Raw genomic sequence first — 26,273 nt, 5'->3', positions numbered from 1 at the left:
GACCACAAGCTAAATATGAGTCAACAGTGTGATGCTGTTGCAAAAAAAGCAAACATGATTCTGGGATACATTAACAGGTGTGTTGTGAACAAAACACAAGAAGTCAATCTTCCGCTCTACTCTGGGCTGGTTAGGCCTCAGCTGGAGTATTGTGTCCAGTTCTGGGCACCGCAGTTTAAGAAAGATGTGGAGAAATTAGAGAGGATCCAGAAAAGAGCAACAAGAATGATTAAAGGTCTAGAGAAAGTGACCTATGAAGAAAGGCTGAAAGAACTGGGCTTGTTTAGTTTGGAAAAGAGAAGATTGAGGGGGGACATGATAGCAGTTTTCAAGTATCTAAAAGGGTGTCATAAGGAGGAGGGAGAAAATTTGTTCTTCTTGGCCTCTGAGGATAGAACAAGAGGCAATGGACTTGAACTGCAGCAAGGGAGGTTTAGGTTGGACATTAGGAAAAAGTTCCTAACTGTCAGAGTGGTCGAACAGTGGAATAAATTGCCAAGGGAGGTTGTGGAATCTCCATCTCTGGAGATATTTAAGAACAGGTTAGATAGATGTCTATCAGGGATGGTTTAGACAGTACTTGGTCGGGGCTGGACTCGATGGCCTCTTGAGGTCCCTTCCAGCCCTAGTATTCTATGATTCTATGATTCATCCCCTCCCCTCCACCACAGCGTGACCCTCCATCCCTGTCAGAGCACGGAGCTAGCATGCAGACCCTCCCTCCACCAGAGCATGTCCCCTACATCCCTACCAGCACACAGGGCCAGAACATGGCCCCCACCCTCCCTGGAGCTTGGGCCCCCGCCTCTCACCCCTCCAGACGATGGGGCTGGGGCACTGGGATCATAAGAAAGGTACTCTGCCAGTTGTAAGTAGGACTCTTAGGCTATATCTATACTAGACATAGAAGTCGACTGCTGATACTCAATTTTAGCTATGCCAATTGCGTAGCTAAAACTGACTTATCAGCTGTTGACTACAATGGCTGTCTACATGGAAGAAGGTCAACAGGAGCATTTCTGTCTCTGACCTTCCTCAATCTTTGCTGCGCACAAGGAGTTCCAGGGTCAACTTTGACCCCAGAAAGCACTGTTTCATGCAAGCGCAAAACACAACCACAGAAGATCAACCCTGAGTGGGTCAATCTTCCATGGTAGTGTAGCTTTAGTCTTTGTGACTTTAAATAAAGTATCACCAGAACTCAGACCACACATAGAGGTCAAAAGGTCAAATTTCTGCACTCTCTCAGAAGGTTGCTGACCCCTGGGCTAATGCATAAACCATTCCACCACTGGAAGCTACAAATGATTGTTGGTCTGAAGCTAGTCACTGTTGTTGAACATCACTAAGCCACTACCCCTGATGGATTTCAGAGTGGCCTGCAAATGACTTGTGAGGAAATAGTAGTAAGCTGGCATTGACTGAAGTAGTGGAACTGTTTAGGAAAATCTGCACAACTTCTATTGCTACTAGTCGCTCACTTTCATGAGCATGAAATTAATTTGCCTGATTTACAAACCAAGACTAGAGGAGCTGTGCAGGTCGTTAATTCAAAAGAATGATCTTAATACAAACAGATTTAGATTAATTAGTTCCTTAATTCAAAATGAAAAAAAATGCAGAGTGGGTAGTAATAGGATATAAGTGCACTGTCCAAGAAATGCAAATAATTATGAAAAAGTACAAGGAAAAGTATACCTAACTCTGTTGATATTAGAATGTTAAATTATGTGTTATGAATCATGCTACCTCAAAAAAGATTATTTATGCCTTTATTTCAAAGCATAGCTATCCAAACTGAAAAATATAGCAAAACTCAACGAAAGTTTTATTAATCCTATTGTGAAATCCACCTGTGCAGAGAAAGACTGTTCACACACTAGTGAAGGAGATAACATCAATATGATTGTAACTGATGAATTAAAAACAAATTCCTGGTCGAGTGACCTTTAAATAGTAATTTCTGAGACTTAAAAATTGCAGTAAAGATATCTGCTCCTCTCTTTATGTTTAAAGAAGACTTTTGGGTAGTCCTGAGAGTGGAACACTAAGCATGCTCATGCTAACCTGTCCTCTCCTTACCTTTTCTCTCTGGGCACACACCTGCTCACTGTCTGGTCAGAACTAATTTTAATTTCAGCTCTGCTGCTCGTGTTACTTGTACGCATACCTTTAAAAGGATTGGGAAGGGTGAACACCATCCACAAAACACTGAAACTGACTATCCCTCAACCTGTCGAGGTAGTTGGGTAGTAAAATTGAAAGGGAAAAAAAAGGAAAATCATTAAAAAAGGGATCGATAATAAGACAAAATATATCATACTTCCCCTATATAAAACTATGGTACGCCCACATCTCGAGTACTGCGTGCAGATGTGGTCTCCTCACCTCAAAAAAGATATATTGGCATTAGAAAAGGTTCAGAAAAGGGCGACTAAGATGATTAGGGGCTTGGAATGGGTCCCATATGGGGAGAGGCTAGAGAGACTGGGACTTTTCAGTTTGGAAAAAAGGCGATTGAGGGGCGATATGATAGAGGTATATAAAATCATGAATGGTGTGGAGAAAGTGAATATAGAAAAATTATTTACCTTTTCCCATAATACAAGAACTAGGGGACACCAAATGAAATTGATGGGTAGTAGGTTCAAAACTAATAAAAGGAAATTTTTCTTCACACAGCGCACAGTCAACCTGTGGAACTCCTTGCCCGAGGAGGCTGTGAAGGCCAGGACTCTATTAGGGTTTAAAAAAGAGCTTGATAAATTTTTGCAGGTTAGGTCCATAAATGGCTATTAGCCAGGGATAAAGTATGGTGCCCTAGCCTTCATAACAAGGGCAGGAGATGGATGGCAGGAGATAAATCACTTGATCATTGTCATCTGTTCTCCTTCTCTGGGGCACCTGGCATTGGTCACCGTCGGCAGATGGGATGCTGGGCTTGATGGACCTTTGGTCTGACCCAGTATGGCCATTCTTATGTTCTTATGTTCTTATGTAAGAAGCCCCCCCGGATCCGATCGGGGTTACTTTTAACAATGTAGTTCAACATTTTAAAGTTGAAGTGTGATTTTCAAATTGATGCCTCTCTTTGAATCCATACATTCATGGGGAAGCTGCAGGATGAGGAGCCTTGAAGATTGTATCCCAGGTGCAGGCAAGATATGGCCTGGGAGCTGGATTTGGCCTGTCAAGCCTTTTAATCTGGCCCATGGCTGGCCCCTACAACTGAAGAGAGGAGCGTTTGAGGTACTGCCCCAGCCCTCAGCAAAATCTCTCAGCTCCCATTGGCCAATTTCCCACGCTGCCCCCACTCCCAGCAAAATATCTTAGCTCCTATTGGCAGGAAACCAGATGATATTAAGAGATTTTGCTGGGGACTGAGGCAGAGCCACACAATTTCAGCCTGAGGTCTTATTCCAAGCAGGGTAACAGCAAAGTTAGTGAGCTCAGGTGTGCCTTCAGATAGCCTGAGGGAACGGGAGTCTGCCATCCACTGGTTGGGTGGCAAGAGGGACACAGGGCCACCCACACCACTGCATCCCAGGCCAGGGCCCTCCCAGTGTCAAAATGGTCCATCACTGAGTCAGTGGGGATCCAGGCTTCAATACACTGATTCATCTTCTGTCAGCATTGCAGCTTAACAAGGGTCTACTATCCCTGGGCCACCTCCACACACCCCCTCTGAGCATACCTGTTGCTCTAAAGGGGTACCCTGGTTTCTGGGAGCCTCCATCATCATTGGTCACTCTTCCAGATCAGGTCAGCCAGGGATCTAGATGGTCCGAGCCAGTTGTCAGTTTCTTCCAGGTCTCCTACCATCTTCCAATTTGTGAGCTCAGAGGATGTATCTGCCTCTTCTGGTGAATGGGCTCCAACTGAGCCTTCAGTTTCACCCCTTATACTCTGGCCATACCACTCTGCTTCCAGGGAAGTCTGGCTCCACCCACCAGGGTATAGTGAGGTGGTCTTCCACTTCAGGCTCAGAGGGGAGCCAACCCCTCTTGCTACAGTTCTGTATGACTTTTTGAAAAAAAATCATTTTATAAATATTCATTTCTGCACCATATGAAGTCAAAATTCCTTATATGAGCGCATACAATACTTCATGATTTTCTTGCTTTGTGAAGCTTCTTGTATGTGCGTACAGAAACCTTGGCATTTTGAAGCTGATGATCTTATTGCTTCCTTTCGTTTTCTCTTTTTTCTCTGTTAACATTATTACACATCAGCCAGACTCTACTTCTTTACACTCTGCTAACTATAAGGAATTTGATCTTACTTTTGTAATTTTAAAACCATGCAACTAAGCTAGAATTTCCTGATATTATTGTATACAATATTTCCTGGCCAGTGGAGGAAGATTTAGGCCCTCTGTTATAGACAAGACATTAATTATTGATTATCAACAATAATTATTAATTCATTTTCCTGGTGGGTCCAGACTTTGATAGGTTCCATAACAACATAAAAGAAGGCATGGCACCTACACTAACATGGTTTTCACTTGACAATAAATTTTTTTAAAGTTGTCTGAGGCAGAAATGATAATTTTCCACAGTCCAGCAGCTCCCACAATTCTGGACATGTGGGCTGCTCTCCTCTCTCCGTGGCTCAAGAAAGCGGATCAGCATTTTGGCACCACATAGTCTGGCCATGCCCCTCTGTTTGCTGCCAGATTCTTTACCTCTTCAGTAGGAAACAATGAGAGTTTCTTTACTCTCCCCTTTAACTTTTTTGGTTAACTTTTCTGCCCAGGTTTTTGTGAAATGGGAAGCATGCCTCTTTCACATTCACCCTTTTTCCTGGCTTGGTTAACCCCTTTAGGGATTTAACCCTCATTGAACCTCCAGTGAAGTGGTTTTCTGCCAACTCCTCTGACCCTTACAGGCGTGACAAAGCAGGTGAAAAAAAGATGCTGATTATGTGAGGCAGCCTTCCCAGACTCAGGTTGCAGGCAGCTCACCTGTACCACTTCCCAGGCAACATCCTGATCAGCACTCTGTTGCATTCAGCAGCACTCAGGGCCGCATCTTGGGCATTGGAACTCCTCTAGGCACATATCTTCATCACCAATGCCAAGAGAAGTTCTATGGTACCATTAACCACAATAACTCACCTGAGGGTATAAATAGACATCTTGGCAGTGAAGATCTACCCATCATTAGAAAGATTTCATAATATCTGAGAATGTATTTTCTTGTTCCAGAACTGCAGGAGATCTTCCACTGTGCCTTCAACTGCTAGGATTCCTGGTGTTGTGCATAGGAATCACTCCACGGGTACAGTCATGCACCCCAAGTCTGCAAGCCTTCATATTAAAGGTGCGGACCATACCCTGGAATATACACACAACATACAGGTTCAGACACAGGTATTCAACTACTTCCAATGGTGATCAGCTCACAACAATATCTGATAAGGCATGTCCATCTACCTTCTGTGCAATGCAAGTAATAAGGTGGACTGAACAGCTCTTTCTTTCCTTCAGGCCAATCAACATCAAAGGGGACCTGAACCAAAAGGCTGACTGACTCATCAGAGACAGAGTCAACAACTCTGAGGCTAGGCCTAGCTCAAAATAACTTACACAGTTTGCAGTGCACAAACTGTGTAAGTTATTTTGAGGCATCGTATTTCAAACCTGGTGCAGGCTACACTATGCCAGAGTTTGAAATAAGAGCCTCCTCATATGAGGAAGGTTACTGGGAATGAAATACAACCCTTGAAACAGCCCTACTATTTTGAGCATGGTGTTTGGCCATGCGGTTTCTATTTTGAGACACAAATGTATCCCAAAATATAAAGCATAATGTAGCCTTAGCTTGAGTGTTGCGTAAGTCAGCAGATTTTCAACTTCTTTGTTCAGTTATTCAGCATCCTTTCAACTGTCTGTTTCTGAATCATAAGCCGCGTCTACACGTGCCAGCTACTTCGAAGTAGCCACGCCAACTTCGAAATAGCGCCCGCCACATCTAGACGTGGCGAGCACTATTTCGAAGTCGACATTGACGTAAGGCGGCGAGACGTCAAAGTCGCTATCCCCATCAGGGGATGGGAATAGCACCCTATTTCGACGTTGAACGTCGAAGTAGGGCACGTGCAGCCAATCTGTGTCCTGCAACATCGAAAGAGCGGGGTCCACCATGGCGGCCATCAGCTGAGGGGTTGAGAGACGCTCTCTCCAGCCCCTGAGCTCTATGGTCGCCACGTGCAGTGGCCCCTTAAAGCTCCCCGCCCCCTGCCTTCCTGTGCAGGAAGCTGAGAGCGTGTGCAGGCAGCAGCAGTAACACGTGGCTAGCCTGCACGCTTCCCTGCAGCCCCAAGACACCTCCCTGCTGCGATGGCCACCCGCCAGCCCCCCAAATGCCCCCAGGGCACCCCCCCCAAGGGGAGCCAGGGCTCCCAGCCTGGCAGCCAGCCCGGAAAGAGGCAGCAGGGCCCCTCCTGGACAGAGGCCGAGATCCAGGACCTTCTGGGGCTCTGGAGCAAGGAGGAGGTGCTCTAGGTAATGGGGAGCAAGAGGCGGAATGCGAATGCGTTTGCTTGGCTGGCCAAGGGCCTGACCGCCCGGGATCACCCTGCCCGCACTCCTGACCACGTCAGGAGTAAGGTTAAGGAGCTGAGGCAGGGTTACGCCCGGGCCCGGGATCCGGCCAGCCGATCTGGGGCCGCCCCCGCCACTTGCCCCTTTTACAGGGAGCTCAGGGAAATCCTGGGCCCCCGGTACATCTCCTCCCCACCGGCCACTCTTGACACCTCGGCCGACAAGCCCCAGCAGGCCCTGGAGGTAGAGTCTGCCCCAGAGGCAAGCCCCGCACCCCAGGGTTTCCCCCCCAGGAGCCCCCCCCCGGGACGCCGGAGAAGGAGGAGGGGGAATCCTCCTCCAGCGATGGGGGGCTGCAGATCATCGTGGCTTCCCAGAGCTCCAGCAGGGCATCCATCAGGTATGTACCCCCCCCGGTGCACACCCCCAGGGTTAAGGGGCGGGGACAAGAGACATGACCAGGGCCCTGCACATGCCCAGATGACCATGGCCCCAAGGACAACAGTGGCATGTCCCTCAGAAGAGTGCATCAGCCCCTGCCCCCCCAGCAGGACAGTGCCATGCCCCATCCCTGGGGATTCGGGGAGTGGAACCTAGCGTCCCCCAGGTCGCGGGGTGGGACACCCATCAGCAGCAGCAGCAGCATCTCCCGGGGATGGGGATGGGGAACCAGCAGCAGAGGGCTGTGGGGGACAAGGACCACGGCTCGGGGGCCACACTAACATTTGTCTCCACTCTTCTTCCCCCCGTGTTCCACAGCTGCACCATTGGAGGGCCTGGAGAGCGCCGGCGAGGTGTCAGTGGTCCTGGACAGCCCACCGGGGCCATCGCTGCAGGCCAGCCCCTCGGCGGAGCACCAACCAGCCCCAGGGCGGGGCCGACGGTGGAGCCACCACCACCAGAGGATGGTGACGGACCCTCAGCTGCTTGCGACACTCCGGCGGCAGCTGGAGGTGTCGGAGCGTTGCCTGCGGGTGGACGAGCAGCGGCTGCAATTGCAGGAGCGGGCACTGGCCTGACACCAGGAGGCATGTGGGGCCTTTATGCGCACTTCTGAGTGCATAGCAGACTACCTGGCCCCCCATGCCGTGCCGCCTGCTGCTCTGCCCGCCCTGCCCGCTGCTCCACCTGCTGCTCCGATCGCTGTCCCACCGCCGTCCACCACCCCGGGGCCTTCCGCCGAGGGGGACCTGGGGCCTGCTGACACCTGCCGGCCGTATCTGCTGGTTTGCCCAGCCCCCGGCCAGCCTCGGCCAGGGCTGAAGCCGAGGCGAGGGTCACGCCCGCCAACCCCAGGCGCTGGACAGTAGGGGGTGCGGGGCCCAGGATGTGGCCCCCACCTTGTATATATCCCCATTATTTTTGTATATAGTTTGTGTTAGACCCCTGTTCTTTTATGGTACCTGCCCCCCCATGTGAATAGTTTCCCCCTTTTGTTTCACTGTTATATATATATATTGTATTAATAAGAGAATTCACTGTTTTGTGGTTTCAAAAACAACAGGTCTATTTTTATTTGCAAGAAAAGTGGGGGGGTGTGCTCTTGGGTGTTCTGTGGTGTGGGCGTGGGGGCAGGGAGTGCTTTGGAGGATGGGGGGGTGCAGTGGGGGGCCTGCCAGTGTTCACCCCGCAGCCTGGTCGAAATGGGCCCGCAGGGCCTCCCGGACCCGGATCCTGTCAGGGTCCACCTGGTGACTGGGGGCAGCGGGTGGCTGCACGTCAGCCCTGCCAGCCTCCACAGCCCAGCCCTGAAAGAATGCCTCCCCCTTGCTCTCGACCAGGTTGTGGAGTGCACTGCACACGCCCACAATCTGGGGGATGTTGGTGGGGCCTGCATCAAGGCGGGTGAGGAGATACCTCCAGCGCCGTTTGAGGCAGCCAAAAGTGCGCTCAACCACCTGGCGTGCATGGTTCAGGCATGTGTTGAAGCACTCCTGGCTGGCTGAGAGATGGCCCGTGTAAGGGTGCATGAGCCAGGACTGGAGGGGGTACGCCGCGTCTGCGACGACGCAGAGGGGCATGGTGGTGTCCCCCACAGGGATCTCCCGCTGGGGGATATAGGTCCCCGCCTCCAGCCGGCGGCACAGGCCCAAATTCCTGAACACCCGGGCGTCATGGGTGCTGCCAGGCCACCCAACGTAAATGTCCAGGAAGCGGCTCCAGCTGTCCATCAAGGCCTAGGGACCACCGAATGGTAGCCCTTCCTGTTCAGGAAGTGTCCTCCACTGTGCTCCAGAGCTCGGATGGGGATATGGGTCCCATCCAGAGCCCCGAAGCAATTTGGGTAGCCCAGGCTGGCAAACCCCATGATGGTGGCATCTGGGTCCCAAAGCCGCACGAGCCTGTGGAGGAGCAGGGCGTTGATGGCGTGGACGACCTGCAGGGGAAGGACATGGGAGAGCACCAGTGAGGGGTGTGCAGGGTGTGTCTGCCCCCCCCCAGGGCTGCCTCCCCCTCCCCGTGGGTCCTCTTACCTCCATGAGGACAGCCCCGATGGTGGCCTTGCCCACACCAAACTGCTGCCCCACGGATCGGTAGCTGTCTGGAGTGGCCAGCTTCCAGACAGCGATGCCGACCCGTTTCTTGACGCTGAGGGCACGCATCAATAAGTATTTCGATGTAGCATTCACGTGTAGACGTAGCTATACAGATGCAAAAAAGCCAAAATACTTTACATGCAGGTAGAGCCCAGATCTGTGGGGACAGATGTCTTATTATCCAGCTGATTGCAGGGCCTACATTGCACACATCCACCCCATTGACTACTGGTGAAAGTGATCCAAAAGATAAAATGAGAACAAGCAGCAGTAATACTGATAATTCCTCATTGGCCAAGGAGACCCTGGTCCTCAGACCTCATAAAATTGAAACTGGAACCCCCATGCCAGCTTCCATGGAGACCAGAGATCTATCACAAGATCCTCTTCTTCCTCCATACCTGAAATACGTTCAACTGGCATCCTGGCTATTCAGAGGGAAGCACTAGAAGGTCTCAGTCTGTCCTTCAAGATCATGAAGACAATGCTTTCATCCAGATTATTGACACTAAAAATGTACACCTCTGTCTGGTCCAGATTTAATAGCTGGCACCAAAAGCACAAGGCAAATCCCCCAAATCCAGAAATTCCAGTCATTCTGGATTTTTTTCCATGGCGGCATCGACAGAGGCCTTCATTCCAGTACCACTGCATGTCAGTCGCCTGTTCTTAGTAGCGTGCTCTTGAAATGACCCTTGGTCTTCCTGGCAGCTATCCATTAGGTAGCCAGATTCCTTTCCGCAGTTCTCTTAGCCACACCAGTGGTCAGGTCACTCTTACCAAAATGGAATCGTCCACTAATTTTGAAGGCCCTGACAAGCCATCCCTTCAGTCTCTGATTTCAGTGTCAGCCTTTTATTTATCCATTGAGACTTGTTTCTTAGTAGCTGTCACATCTACCGGGCCAGTGTCAGAGATGGCAGCTTTATGGATACAGGAACCTTACTGTTTGTTCTCCAAGGTGCTGCAACCCATGAGATCTTTAGTGACCTCATGAGCAAGTGTGTCCTCTCTGCAAAGAGAGAACTTGGTCTACAGCTAATACCTTCATTAAGCACTACAGGATGAATGTTCTGTCTTTTGCAGAGACCTCCTTTGATAGGAGGGTGTGCTGTAGATGGAAATAATACAGACTCGTAAATGAGGTGTTAGAAATGCAGGGTACTTATTTCCCACCTAACTTTTGTTTTATAATCTTCCCTACATCAGTTCACAACTCACTACTTCCCAGAAGTCCACAATTGTGGGAGACACTGGAATGCAGAACAGAAAATTTCTTACAGATAATTTACTTTCTACAATCAGGGTTTTCCACAGTTCCACCACCTTGGATGCTATGTAAGCCATGTCAGGTATTAGTTGGAATCCTTCAAATCAAAACTGAATATTTTTCTAAATGACAAAACTCTAGGAATTATTTTGGGAAGTTCTGTGGCCTGTGTCATACAGAAGATCAGACACGTTATACAGAAGCTCGGGTGAATGCATTTATAGGAAAGAATCTACAAATTTATGAATCTACATTGGTCTAATATATAGTTAGTTCATTATCTCTGGAATATTCATTAAGAGTGACGCTATTCCAGCTCTGAAGTTTGGGAATAACCTTTCTGGCTATTAGTGGGTGCAGAAAGGATGTGGCCAGAACCTGCAGCACCAAAATGCTGATCTGCTTCTGTGAGCTGCAGAGAAAGAGCAGCTCAGAAGTCCAGAATTGTGGGAGATGCTGCTAGCATCAAGGAAATTACTGGTAAGATCTTTTCCATGACTTCTATGACTTAATTTGTTCAGTTGATTCTTTATTTTTCTTTTCATTTTTAATGTCTACTGGGAGGAATAGCTGCAGTTTCCATCTACATCCTCTCTTCTCTAATCAACTCGTAGGCTCTTGGCAGGGCTGCTTCCGTGTGCCTCTTTAGACAACTGTACAGTGTTCCATATGGATTCATAACTGCAGCTCTTGAGAAAACAGAATCTAGACCCAATGAAAAATTTCAAATTTTTGAAAAAAAATCCCAAGTCAGCATGAAAAGTCAAAAAATATCGTAAAAATGGGTTGTAATTTCTTTAAAGCACCCATTCTGGAGTCACTGAGCCCAGCTCCTGTTTCCCTGGTAACCTATTGGGGAAGCAGTTGGGGAACCCAGGAGCCCACTGGGGTCACTGTGCAGTTACTTCATTTCATATTTCAAATATAATGGTGCTTTACAAACTGTCCAAAAAGATAAATTATGACCTTTCCTCCATGGCCACAAAGGACCCTGACTTTAGTCATTTGGCTGCTTTTGTGCAGGGAAGTTGGATTGGGGAGCTTACAACCCTGTGTGCACTCTGGAGGTCCACAGCAGAGAGCACAGAAAGTGTCTTGGGAGACTGAAAAGATATTTGTGGGGAGGGTAAATCTAGTCCAATCTTTGGCAGGAGGTGGGCAATGAGATAGCCAGAAAGGGTACTCTACCCTAACTTTGCAATAGTAGCTATAAAATGGCCTGAGAAAGGGAAGATTATTTCCCTCACTCCCACTGGCTTTCACGGAATGCCTAGGGTTGCTAAGTGTCTGGTTTTCAATTGAAAAGTCTGGTTGAAAGGGGGCCTGTGCAGTGTCCATTCACTACTGCTGATCAGACACCAAAAGTGTGATTGCTGATGTAACTGCAATTGTCTTCTGCTGCTGGAAGGGCAGGAAGAGTAGTTGCTGCTGGAGAAACTGGATTCTGGCTCTGATGGAGAGGTAGGTCCTGGTTCTGCCTGGAGGCAGGATCCAGACAGCATGAGGCATTTGAGGAGCAGGGTTGGTGGCTGGGTTTGCTGCCCATAATGTCTTGTCCCACTTTCTGAGCCTGCTAAGGCCCCAGCACTTCTGGTTTTGAAAAATTGGAATGTTGGCAAACTTATGCCCCACTGAATAGCGTGATTACTTGGCTAAGGATTTTGCCTTAGTGCTTAAATATAGATGGCAACACATAGTATTTGGCTGTCTGATGATTGTTCCAGGAAGTGTTATGGGGAAGGAATCTGCCCTCTCAGACCAAAGAGCACCAGTAAAGACACTTCACAGCTATTACTGCAAATCCAAGGCGTCAGTTGTCTTTGCCACCTCAATGAGATGAGGACAGGAAAATCCATGTACAATTCATGTCACTACCCAGCGCTGTCCCACTCAGTAGCTTGTGCACTGTGACAGGGCTGGGAAACCTACTGGGAACCTGTCCAGTTTTGTGAGATGGAAATTCATTAGTTCTGCAACCATGGGAACCTTCACAACTTCTGTGGCAGGGGCAGAATTTACCTTACCAATTCTGCAATGATGGGAACTCTCTCAGCTTTGGAGGCAAGTAAGATTAACACGCTGGTGCAGAAGAATTTGAGCAAATAGTAACAATCAGGTGTGTCATATGAACAATGAATAAATATTTCCTTATGTAAATACCATGCCCCCTCTTTTCACTAAACAATTGAAGTAGAGTGCTGCACTGGTTTTGTTAAGTTACCTAAGAACGTTCATAGATGGGAAATAACACGTATTGTAAACTAAGGTCAGATTTTTGAAGTTTATAAATTGCTTTGTGATTTGGTATGATAAATTATGGAATTGGCAATGGAGAGTAAAAATGGACAGTTTCCATTAGAAGAAAGGTAGTCTAAAGATTACTTGATAATTAAAGTTTATTTATGCAACCATACCATCACATTTTTGGGCAAAAGCAATCAAGGTTGACAAATTAACTTTGACATCTTAAGCTTTGTAAGATGTTCTAAATGTAAAATATTACTGATTTTAGTGGAGAAACTTTTATCTGTAAAATGAAGCATTTGAAAGATAAACACAATGTATTTTTGCAGTGCTGTATTTAGTTTTCAAGTAAGAACAGTGGTGTTTTTTAGAAGTAATGAGAGAGGAATTTGGTTTCAGAGGAATTTTTTGTATTAATGCCTGGACAAGTATTTTATGTCTCAATTTAGAGATGATGAGCTTTGTTTTCTAAATAGAAATCGCTACCCCCAAATTAGGTATAATATGGTAATGGACAAACCTCAGAAGGGGCCAAAGAATTTGGCATACAACAACATTTGGAAGTTTTTCAGGATTGTATTTTCTGAAAAGTAGGATAGAAATATTGCAAGACTTCTGTAGCTGATGTTCCCAATTAGTCAACATATTCTTCAAGATGAGGCTTTCTGATGAGGATTTCTGCTCCTGTTAGGAGCTAGAAGTGTAGAAGTATGTGCAAATAAAAATTAATGAAAGAAAAATTCACATTTTGCTGAGGTGGTTGGTGTTTGAGAGAATTGGTAAGATGTACAAATCAGCTGTGTGATTAGAAGCCATCAGGCAGCAGCTTCTATTAGCATAACAAACTAGGTTCTTGTCTTCTGAAAATCTGCCAGATTTTTGTTTTCACAGTGTGTTTATGATTGTAAGCCCTTGGTAGTCTCAGGAAAAAAGTTTTGCTGCCTTGAAAATGTAAGATCATAAAAATCTTTTTGGCTTTCTGGTCTGCTCCTTACAATTTTTAAAGTAGTTTAGCAGCCTGTCCTGTTTTTATAGGTTTTCTCCTTGTTTTCATTTAAGATATAAATATTACATTTCAAATGTCAGTGTAATAATAATTTGAAAGTACATTTTGTTGACTTTGTAATAACTTGTTGTCCCTTCTACTTTTTGATTTCTGCTATATCTTAGCATTTGGCCCCTCCATTTTTACAAACCAGTATACAATTATTACCTTATTGGTCAATGTGGGAAGATAGGATACTAGGTGGATAGACCTTTGGTCTGACCCAGTATGGACATTCTTATGTTCTGCCTTATAACAGGAAGCACACACAATTTATCACAATACACCTGTAGGACCTTACAGGGACAATATGTTTATTTATTGTCAGTGAAAATTGATAATATTTGAAGTAATGAAGTGTGTTGCTTAGAATTTTTTCATATAAAGAAGTATTCTTTTTGCCTTACTCACAATGAATAATTCTTACTTCATGAAGACTGTTCAAGAAGTGAAGTACCACTTGGTAAATTAAAGTGGGTGAATGAGTACCAGAATCAAAGAGATAAATTCACTCACATAATTTTCTTTTGTATCCAAATGCTGACATTATTCTGTAGTATAACTATACAGTTATGCTTTTTAAACTTTTCAAAACAACACTAAAAGTTTACATTTTATATGTAACTTATTAAAAAGAAAAGAGCAAGTCTAAATAGTAAACTTAAATGTGTTTAATACATTAGAATTTTATAGTATATAAAGACTCATTATATGTACAAAGTTAGTAATTTAGCCTTAGGCTTGAAAAGTGACACTCTCCTCTTTATGTTGAATGTCAGAATCTTATTATTCCCCAAAAGCAAACTGACTGGTGAGCCAAGATTTAGAAACAATATCATTTTCATTTTCATTTCTGTATTAGGATTTTAGGATTACTAGTATATATTAAAACCTCACACACTAGCTTTTGGCAACGACAAACCTTTTTGGTCTGACTCACAGAAAGGTCATACGTTGATTAATTTAAAAGATACGCTTTCATTATATATAGCATAAAGGTTGTATGTTTTATACCTAATTCAGAAAAAAATACTGAGTACATAGGAAATCTCTGAAACCATGTATGATTGTTTTATTTTGTTATGAAAGCAATTTGTAGACATAACTGCCCTAGGCTACTTGAAAATTAAATGAGAGTCTGAGAAGAATACAAACAACTGAAGACTTTATTTGGTAAAAGAAATATTACTAGTATGAAGATCTATCTCATTAATACAAATATACGAAAACATCTAGGCTACGTCTATACTACAGCATGCTTTAGGAAAGCAATCTTTCAAAAGCCACACTTTGAAAGATCGCCTTTTGAAAGTGCATGTCTACACATAAAAACTGGATCAAGATTCAGATCTGCCCTTTTGAAAGACCAGCCTGCTGTTTCAGAAGTGACCATCCACACAGCTACAGGCACCCTTTCAAAAGAATGGGCCAGGAAACACAATCGACAGGATCACATGGCAGACAAGCCCTTCTGGGCTACGCAGCCAGATGCTCCCTTAAAGGGCCTCTCCCAAGCATCCTCACCCTGAACACACTGAGGTCTGCAGAGCTGTCACAAGCCCCGCAGAGCCCCCCCCCCACATGTGCCCCACTGCCTCTAGAACCACCCCAGCAGCATGGACTGGTGGGAGTGGCTGGTGGTGGGGGACTGTGATGATGCCAGCTGGATGCGAAATTTCTGCTTGAGCAGGCAGACCTTTAAAGAGCTCTGTCACTGGCTTGCCCCTGCTCTGAGACACCTGGGCACTCACATGTGGCCTGCCCTCCCACTCGAAAAACAGGTGGCCACCTCAGACAGTTACTGGTCATTGGAGTACAAATTCAGGGTTGGCAAGGCCAGTGTTGGGGCTGTCACCCTGGAGTTAAGGCACGCTCGGGGCATGCACCCACCACAGGGAGGGGGGAGGGTGCCCCCGGGCAAGAGGAACCATTAGTGGCTTGGGGCACGTGGAGGGGTCCAAGGACGGGGCTGGGTACACCCTGTCACAGCCTCACAAGAGCGCTTGCCCTCCAGCCCATGCAGGTCAGGTGTGCCATCAACACTATGCTGTTGCACAGGGTAGTCCACATGGGGGACATGGACACAGTAGTGCTCCAGGTGCTGGTGGACCTGAGGGGGAGTTTTTGGGATATTTATGTGCACTGGGCAGGCCAGACACACAACACCTGGGTGTTCCAGAATTCTGGCCTCTGCCACCGAATGGAGGCCAGTACATACATCCCACCGTGGGAGCACCAGGTTGGGGACATCACCATGTCACTCTGCAAGGTGGTGGACACCACCTTGCACCTTGCAGCCCTGGTTAATGTGGAGCTATACTGGCCGCCTTGACCCCATCCAGGAGCTGTTCAACACATACATGAATCAGACTTACCATATGGTGAAGCAGGCCTTCTCGTGCACCTAGAAGTTGGCTTGCAGAATGTCCCGCAGGTGGTGGGTGCCTGCTGCATCCTCCACAACATTGTGGAAGATAAGGGTGAGGTATTCCCCCAGTAGTGGGTGGCCGAGTCCAGCCCCAGCCCCAGATTCAACCAGGTGGCCCCTGCCCCAAGCTGCCAAACCCAGATCTGCTTTAGTGAGGCCCTCTGGGGGACCTTTGCACACAGACAACAGTCATCCCCACCCACAGCACCCCACACAGGCCCCCCTGCACATACATTCCTCACCATCTCCTCACTGCATCCCCCCACACCTACATCCACCCCACACTATAGCCCCAACAAGAGCATGGGACATGGGGTGGTGCAAAAATAAAACTTTAACTATCACTCTAACCTTTATGTTGTCTAACAATATCACAACAAAACTAGCTACAGCAGGGAGCAGGGGGCAAACTTTGTACAATGTGGGGGCTGGGCAAGGGGGATGTGGTGCAAGTGGGGGTGGTACTCAACTGGGGGGGACCTCAACCTGGAAGGGTGGCGGGGGGGTAAATCAACTGCGGCAGTGAAGCTCCCTATAGTAGGGACAGGTCACGGGACCTGCCCCTGAGCAGCCAATGGAGTCCTGGGTCTGGGCGTAACCCTGCCACAGCTCTTCACCTTGCTGTGGATCTGGTTGGGGTACAGCCAGGGTGTCCTGAGGTGTCCAGGCCTTTGGACAGGTTGGCAAAAGCAGCTGCATTCTGCCACTTGCCCCCCATCTCCTTCAGGACCTGCTCCTCTTTCCAGAGCCCCAGCAGGTCCCTCCGATCTGGCCTGTGTTTTCAGGGCTGGCTGGAGTCCTGTGATCCCTGCAAGGGCTCTGAGTGGCCTCCTGGGGCTCTTGGGTGTTTGGCTGCTGATCGTAGGTCATGGTTGTTGCTCTGGGGTTACTCAGAGGGAGTGCTGTGGGAACTTGTGCTATGACTGCTCCCAGCACACTCTCAACTTCCTGCCAGAGTTTCTGGACCCATGTGTCTTTAAACATGGTCGGACACAGCTAGCATAGAGCCCCACTGCCACCAGTCAGGGTGTCTCCATGCGCCAGCTGGCTAACGCCACGGAGCCCTTCTCTTTCAAAAGAGCGGCCTGCAGAACGTTTATGCACATTTCCTTTCAAAAGAATCTTTCAAAAGGGGGTGCTCTTCCTATTACAGGACCAGAGGAACGCTTTCAAAAACAGCACTGTGCTCTTTCGATTTGCTTTCAAAAGGGTGCTTTTTGTGTGTAGATGCTCTATGTGCTCTTTCGAAAGAGGGCTGGATTTTCCAAATGTACTTCCAAATGTAGACACAGCCCTAAAGTAAATGTGGCTTCTGTAAGCAGTGGATACCTGTATGTTTCAATAAACACAAATTCAAGTTGAAACTTCATGTAGTTAGCAAAGTATATGGTTTTGTTAAATGATATTACAAGATTAAATTTGACTTTAAATATGTTTGCAAGAAAATCTTTTCAAAAAGTCTTGTAAAGAGCACAGTATGAGCTATCAGACCTACAGACTCTCAGTTTTACTTCTTTCTTCTCATTATGATCCTGATTTCCTGCTTCTCTGCTTTTCTTTTTTTCCTTTCACAGACCATCAGGCTACACCCACAAGCACATATGGAAACTTTCCTGACATGTGGTTTCTGCAATTTCCCTCTGCTTTTCATTACTAATAGAAGGTTCTATCCCTGTGTTTAGGGGGCTTCACAACGGATTCTGAGACTAAGCTCTCTTCCTTGCTACTGGGTTGTTTATATGCTAGCATATCACCAGCCTACATTCACCTGACTCCATTACAAAAGGCGGAATGTATGTTCTTTACCATACTACATATTGGACATGTAGGCCTACAGTTATCATGTATGGGCCTTGAAAATTTCAATTTTAACTTTTTAGAGATTGCTACACATCTTTACATCAGTAGATGGCTTTTGAGCACTGCCTCTTCATAAAAGAACCTGAGCTTTCAGAAGCATGCAGAGAAATCCCATAGAATTTGAATCAGCCATAGAGACAGGGGAATTTGCAGGGAGGCCTAGTCCTTCAATTTCAGGGGACAGAACTGTAGTTGGCAGAGCAGGAAGCAGAGAAGGAAAATGCAGATGAGTTCAACATTAACTTTTGCAGAAATATCCTTATAAGTTGAGGTGAGATTGTGGCTATCCACTGTCCTTTTGTTTCTCCACCTAGCTATGTCCACTTCCAATTTGAAGTCCTCCTGCAACCATATATTTTTAAGAGGAAACATTCACAAAACTGTTACTCTTCCCTTCCATGTCCTACCCAATTTCTGTCTATTAGTACTACTGCAAAATATAATAGAGAATGAATTTCCAGACTGAAATATTCCATTGTAATGAGTCATCTGATGTCCTCCGTCAGTAGTTTTAAAGTTTCCAGGAGAGGAATGATTTTTTAATCAAAAAATCTTTCTGCTTCTTCAAGTGATAGTCCCTATTCACAGGGATCAGTTTTGGGACTGGTTCTGTTCAATATCTTCAATAATTTAGACAATGGCATAGAGAGTATGTAAGTTAGTGAATGATCCCACACTGGGATGGCTTGCAAGCACTTTGAAGAACAGGATTAAAATTCAAAATCATAATGTAAACAGAATGAAATTCAATAATGACATAATAGCTTCTATGACAAGGTAACAAGCTCTGTGGACATGGGGAAGTCAGTGGGTGTGATATACCTTGACTTCAGCAGAGCTTTTGTTACACTCTCCCACAAGATTCTTGCCCATAAATTAATGAAGTACAGTTTGGATCCATGGACTATAAGACAGATAGAAAGCTGGCTTGATGGTTGGGCCCAACGGGTAGTGGTCAATGGCTCAATATCTGGATGGCGGTCAGCTTCACGTGGAGTGCCCCAAGGCTCGGTTCTGGGGCCGGTGTTGTTCAACATCCTTATTAATGACCTGGATGAGGGACTGGATTGCACCCTCAGCAAGTCTGCAAATGACACAAAACTAGGGGGAGAGGTAGACATGTTGGCGGGTAGAGAGAGAATCCAGAGTGACCTGGATAAATTGGAGGACTGGGCCAAAATAAATCTGATGTGGTTCAACAAGGAGAAGTGTAGAGTCCTGCACCTGGGGTGGAAGAATGCCAAGCATTATTATAGGCTGGGGACCGACTGGCTCAGCAGCAGTGTGATGGAAAGGGACCTAGAGGTTATGGTGGATGAAAGGCTGGATATGACTAAACAGTGTGCCCTTGTAGCCAAGAAAGTTAACAGCATATTAGGGTGTATTATTAGGGTGTATTAGGAGGAGCATTTCAAGCAGACCTAGAGAAGTAGTTGTTCCTCTCTATTCAGCAGTGGTAAGGCCACATCTGGAACACTGTGTTCAGTTTTGGGCCACCCCATATAAAAAGGATGTGGATGTGCTGGTGCAGGTTCAGAGGAGGGCAACAAAAATGATTATAGGGCTGGAACTTATGACCTGTGAGGAGAGGCCAAGGGATTTGGGCTTATTTAGTTTACATAACAGAAGACTGCGGAGTGATTTAATAGCAGCCCTCAACTTCCTGAAGGGAAGTTCTAAAGAGAATTGTGCAAAACTGTTCTCAGTGGTGTCAGATAGCAGAACAAGGAACAATGGTCTGAAGTTATAGAAGGAGAGGTGTATGTTGGATATTAGGAAAAACTATTTCACCAGGAGGGTGGTGAAGCATTAGAATGCGTTGCCTGGAGAGATGGTGGATTCTCCATCCCTAGAGGTTTTGAAGTCCCTGCTTGACAAGGCCCTGGATGGGATGACTTAGTTGTGGTTGATCCTGCTTGAAGTAGGGGTTAGGACTAGATGACTTCCTGAGGTCCCGTCCAGCCCTATGATTCTATGAATGACAAATGAAAAGTACCACACTTTGGAAGGAACAATCATTTGCACGCATACAAAATGGGAAATGACTGTATAGAAAGGAACACTGCAGAAAAGGATCTGGTGGTCACAGTGGATAGCAAGTTAAATATGAGTCAACAGTATGACGCTGTTGCCAAAAAGCAAACATCATCCTGCAATGCATTAACAAGAGGGTTGTACAGTTGCACAGGAATGCAAGAACATGAAAAGTAGTTCTTCGGTTGTGCTCTGCGCTGATTGGCCATGTCTACACTAGCCCCAAACTTCGAAATGGCCACGCAAATGGCCATTTCGAAGTTTACTAATGAAGCGCTGAAATACATATTCAGCACTTCATTAGCGTGCGGGTGGCTGCGGCACTTCGAAATTGACGCGCCTCGCCACCGTGCAGCTCGTCCCGACGGGGCTCCTTTTCAAAAGGACCCCACCTACTTCAAAGTCCCCTTATTCCCATCAGCTGTCCAGGCTGGCAGGCTTCCAGATAGTGATGGCCACACATTTCTCTATGGTCAGTGCTGGCTGTATCCTGGAGTCAAAAGACCTGGGCGAGCCAGCTGCAGAGCTCCATGAAGGTGTCTTCATTCAGAAGTTCTGCAGCCAGCACTCATCAGACCACTTGGCCAAGACCAGTCAGTCCCACTAATCAGAGCTGGTGGAGGTGCTGGCTGGCCCAGGGATGTGGGGGTGCAGACAGGGCCATGGTGGGTTGGGGGGCCCAAGGACAGGGCTCGGCCACTGAAACAGATGGAGAGTGACTGCAACAAGGGTGGCAAGCAGGCAGCTCAGAGGCTGATGTGGGTGTATGGCTCTCAGATCTGAGGATCAGGACCAGGCACTGGCTCAGCTTCACTTGTATCAGCTCAGAAGGCCTCAGCAACATATGCAGGGAGGGGGTGTTTTTGGAAGGGCCCTTTAAGGGAGCACGTGGCCGGCACTCCTGGCAAGGCTTGCCAGCCATGCGACCCTGTCCACGGTGTTTCCTGGCCTGTTCTTTCAAAAGAACACACAAAGCTGTGTGGCTACACCCTGTCAAAAGAGCAGCTATGACGATCATATGGATGTGATCTTTTGAAAGAGGGCTTTCCAGAAGATCTCTTCTAGAAAATCATCTTTCAAAAGATCTCTGTAGTGTAGATGCAATTTTAATATTATTTGAATTTTGTATCAAATATAGGTTGGTCATTCAAAATAATATTTCTTTTGTTTTTGGCTTAGGATGCTGGAGAAATGGTTCGCTCCTTTGTTGGTGGCTTGGAACTGATAGTCAATTTGCTAAAATCAGAGAATAAAGAAGTTTTAGCAAGTGTATGTGCTGCTATTACCAACATAGCCAAAGATGAAGAGAATTTAGCTGTTATAACAGATCATGGGGTCGTCCCTCTGTTGTCCAAACTAGCAAACACAGTAAGTGACAGTTTTCTGTAATATCCAACCAGTTTTCTGTAAATCCAAATTTAATTAGCCACTTGATTCCAGTTGTTGTATTAAACCCAAAGTGAATAGGTATGGCATGAGTTCTACGGTAGTTGTGTAAAAGGGATATAGAATCTTTTTCCACTTCAGAATGCAGACTGGCTGTGAAGTCGCTCTGTGACAAATGTACAGCTGCCTTGGAGCATGAACCCCTTTTTAGTATTCCTTGCAAGTTTTACGAAAGGGATAAGGGTGCCTCTCTATGCAGCAGCTGTCTCTGGGAGGAAGGGAATGAGCAATATATCTGAATGACACAGAGAAATCCTTTTCAGAATCTCAGTGACAAAGCCACATGTCTAGCTGGGGCTTTTCTTACAGATTTTAAGACTAATTTTGCCGGACTTCAAGGCAGCCTATATGCACACCTGGATCTTTGAAAATATACAGTCTACATTAAGTTCAAAACAGTATAATCTGCCAGTTCCACTGTACTCATGCAAAAGTTATAATTGGGATCCCAGTTTTTCTTTCTTTCTTTCTTTCTTTCTTTCTTTCTTTCTTTCTGGATGTCCCTGACCTATGCTGAAATATGGTTCTCCTATGTATTTAGGAAACATGTTTAATGAATTATTTTTATTTTTGCTTTACCCAGAACAATGATAAATTAAGGTGCCATTTGGCAGAGGCCATTTCTCGCTGTTGTATGTGGGGAAGTAACAGAATTGCCTTTGGAGAAACCAAAGCAGTGGCCCCTTTAGTGCGTTACCTAAAATCAAATGACACATCTGTTCATCGAGCTACAGCTCAGGCCTTGTACCAACTTTCAGAGGATCCCAATAACTGCATCACCATGCATGAAAATGGAGTGGTGAAGGTAAGATGAAAGATTTTTGGAATTCTGGCTTCAAATTGATAAATAGCATTGGCATGATAAGAAGACTTCCCTCACATGAAGGAATTTCTGAATATACTTGCCAGCTCGAGAGAATAAAGCCTAAGGAACTGGACAGAATAGGACTCTGACCTTTCAGCAGAAGGAGAAGGGTATTTGGGAACTGCATTAAGCCACTTCTGGAAAATTTCATCAAGGGTTTACTATTTAAAATTCCTCTTTTCCCTTTAGAATCCAGATTATGTTAATGACAGAGCATTTATTGTATGCATCAGTTGAGAGCTCAAGACTTGAACTGAAGTGACCAGATGTTTCATTTTTAAAGGAACAGGCCTGTATTTAACCTTCTTTCAGGTGTCCTGACTTTTTCTTTAGAAGTGTGTTAAAAATGTGGTGACCTTTTTTGGAAAGCTCTAGCATCCCCATGCAGTGCAGGAAGCACTTGAAATGTGGTGTGCGAGGGTGGATTTTGAGTCAGGGATTTGCCTTTTGTCAGTCTCATGAAAATCCATTCAATTTACACCAATTTATGAGCTTTTGAAAAATTGCAGTTTACACATGCTCAGCAGCTAGAGTTAAACAGCTAAAATCTCTGAATAGTCTATCCTCATTTCACATGCTTGAGCTTCCCACTTCTCCTGGTGCTGAATTCATACATGTGATCAGACTGAACGTGTGTTATCCCAACAGAGCAATTGAGTATGCTTTCTTCAGCCCAGGGCTGCTTGGACAAAGCAAGACTTCTCTATAATCACTACTCTTGACTGCTTCACAGCAGGGCTGACAGCCACTGCAGGCCCTGGGGTAAGATGGGAGGGATCCCAATTCCACACCTTGGGAGAGGGCGGGGCCAAGGATGGAAGGGGCAGGGCCTAGAGCAGTCAGCTTGGATCAGAGCCACACAGAGTGAAATGCTATGCCCTGTTAATCTGCTTGCTTTGCCTGCCCTTCCCATTAGCAGGCCTGCTGCCCCAGGTCAGGATGGGGAACTAAAAGCAGAAAGTCTGTCTTTCCTGTGGCCCAATGCATTGTGGAGGAGGAAGATGTTTGGCTCAAATCAAAGCAGGCAAGAATGGGTCTGGGATGCTGTAAGGAGGGCAGAGAAAGTGAATTGGAACACGAATCCTGGCGTCAGAGACTGGAACAGGCTGGGCAAGGAGATGTCTGGGTACTGGTGAGAAAGAAAGATGAGATGGCAAGACAATGAACTGGGGGGGAAACTGAGATTGACTGTGAAGCCCGATGGTGAATGGGATTGGCAGAGCAATGAGACTTGGTGTGTTTCTACACTACAAAAATAACTTCAAACTTGCTTACTTTGAAGTAAAACTTTGAAGTAGGCAACTTCAAAGAAGAGCATCTACGTGCACCCTACTTCAAAGTTAAACTTCGAAGTAAGGCACTACTCCATACCTGGGAATGCAGTAAGGACTTCAAAGTTGGGCGCCCTAATTCGAAGTTAACTTTGAAGTAAGGGGAAAATGTGTGTAGACTCTCAGCTGGCTATTTCAATATAATGCCTAACTTCAAAGTTAACTTTGAAGTTAGTTCCTAGTGTATATGCACCCTTGGACTCTGAAGTGGAAGGATGTGGGATTGGAAGTGAAACCTCCAAGAACACAAGAACAGCCATACTGGGTCAGACCATAGGTAAATCAAGCCCAATATCCTGTCTTACGACAGTGGCCAATGCCAGGTGCCCCAGAGGGAATGAACAGAACAGGTAATCATCAAGTGATCAATTCTCTGTCGCCCATTTCCAGCCTCTGGCAAACAGAGGTTAGGAACACCCTCCATGCCCATCTTGGCTAATAGCTATTGATAGACCTATCCCCCATGAATTTATCTAGTTCTTTTTAAAACTCTGCTGTAGTCTTGGTCTTCACAACATCCTCCAGCAAGAAGTTCCACAGGTTAACTGTGTGTTGTGTGAGAAAATATTTCCTATTGTTTGTTTTAAACCTGCTGCCTATTAATTTCGTTTGGTGACTCCCTAGTGCTTGTGTTGTGAGAAGGAGTAAATAACATTTCCTTGTTTACTTTCTCCACATCAGTCATGATTTTATATACCTCTGTCATATCCACACATAATCATCTTTTTTCCAAGCTAAAACATCCCAGTCTCATTAATCTCTCCTCATATGGCAGAAGATCCATACCCTTAATCATTTTTGTTGCCCTTTTCTGAACCTTTTCGAATTCCAATATATCTTTTTTGAGATGGGGCAACTACATTTGCACACAGTATTCCAGATATGGATGTACCATGGATTTATACAGAGGTAATATGACATTTTGGCTATACCTACACGAGCCCCCTCCTTTCAGAGGGGGCATGTTAATGAGGGAGTTCGAAAGATGCTAATGAGGCACTGCCATGCATATGCAGCACCTCATTAGCATAATAGCAGCCACGGCGATTCAAAAGAGCTGCTTTTGAATCATGCGCTGCCCGTGTAGCCAGGGGCCTTTCGAAACAAACCCCGAGTCTAACCATTTGTTTTGGGAAGAGGGGGCTTGCGAAGACTGGGACACCTTCAAATCGCTGCAGCTGCCATTATGCTAATGAGGCACTGCATATTCATGGAAGCGTCTCATTAGCATCTTTCGAACTCGCTCATTAACATGTCCCTTGCGAAAGGAGAGGGCTCATGTAGACACAGACTTTCTGTCTTATTATCTATTCCTTTCTTAATGGTTCCCAACATTTTGTTAGTTTTTTTGACTGCTGCTGTACATTGATTGGATGTTTTCAGAGAACTATCCACAATGACTCCAAGAGTGGTCTTGAGTGGTAACAGCTAAGTCAGACCCCATCATTTTATATGTACAGTTGGGATTATATTTTCCAATGTGCATTACTTTGCATTTATCAACACTGAATTTCATCTGCCATTTTGTTGCCCAGTCGCCCAATTTATTAAGATCTTTTTGTAACTCTTCACAGTCTGCTTGGGATTCAACTATTTGGAGTAGTCTTGTGTCATCTGCAAATTTTGCCACCTCACTGTTTATCCCTTTTTCCAGATCACTTATAAATATGTTGAATAGTACTCGTCCCATTACAGACCCCTGGGGGACACCACTATTTATGTCTCTCCATTCTGAAAACTGTCTGTTTATTCCTACCCTTTATTTCCAGTCTTTTAAACAATTACCAATCCAAGAGGAGACCTTCCCTCTTATCCCATGACAGTTAACTTTGCTTAAGAGCCTTTGGTGATGGACCCTGTCAAAGGCTTTCTGAAAACCTAAGTACACTATATCCATAGGATCCCCCTTGTCCCTATGTTTGTTGACCCTTTCAAAAAATTCTAATAGATTGATGAGGCATGATTTCCTTTTACAAAAGCCATATTGACTCTTCCCCAACAAATTATGTTCATGAATGTGTCTGACAATTCTGTTCTTTACGAGAGTTTCGACCAGCTTGTCCAGTACTGAAGTCAGACTGACTGGCCTGTAGTTGCCAGGATCATCTCTGGAGCCCTTTTTAAAGATTGGCATCACATTACCTATCCTCCAGTCATCTGGAATAGAAGCTGATTTAAATGACAGGTTACAAACTACAGTTAGTAGTTCTGCAATTTCACATTTGAGTTCCTGCAGAACTCTTGGGTGAATGCCATCTGGTCCTGGTGACTTATTACTATTTAGTTTATCAATTTGTTCCAAAACCTCTTCTAATGACACCTCAATTTGAGACAGTTTATCAGATTTGTTACCTGAAAAGAATTGTGCAGGTTTGGGGATCTCCCTCATGCCCTCAGCCATGAAGACTGATGCAAAGAAATAATTTAATTTCTCTGCAATGGTCTTTTCATCCTTGAGTGCTCCTTTAGCATCTCAATCATCCAGTGGCCCCACTAGTTGTTTACCAGGCTTCCTGCTTCTGAAGTACTTAAAAAGTTTTTTTTTTTGCTATTACTTTTTGACTCTTTGGCTCGCTGTTCTTCAAATTCTTTTTGGCCTTCCAAATTATATTTTTACACTTCACTTGGCAGAGTTTATGTTCCTTTCTATTTTCCACACTAGGTTT

At 45.7% G+C, this 26,273-nt stretch overlaps 1 protein-coding gene across 1 annotated transcript in view; it reads left to right on the top strand.

The window, feature by feature from the left end:
* ODAD2 (outer dynein arm docking complex subunit 2) overlaps window positions 1–26,273 on the top strand; it is a 189,473-nt gene that overhangs the window by 116,138 nt on the left and 47,062 nt on the right. The window contains exons 18-19 of the mRNA XM_074986287.1: window positions 21,145–21,333; window positions 21,995–22,216. Coding sequence (XP_074842388.1) covers window positions 21,145–21,333; window positions 21,995–22,216 — 411 coding nt within the window. The remainder of the gene's footprint in view (window positions 1–21,144; window positions 21,334–21,994; window positions 22,217–26,273) is intronic.

The sequence above is a fragment of the Carettochelys insculpta genome, chromosome 2 (assembly GCF_033958435.1).
Source record: "Carettochelys insculpta isolate YL-2023 chromosome 2, ASM3395843v1, whole genome shotgun sequence".
Lineage (NCBI taxonomy): Eukaryota > Metazoa > Chordata > Testudines > Carettochelyidae > Carettochelys > Carettochelys insculpta.
The sequence above is the reverse complement of the archived record's forward strand: the minus strand, read 5'-3'. Positions and strand labels throughout refer to the sequence as shown.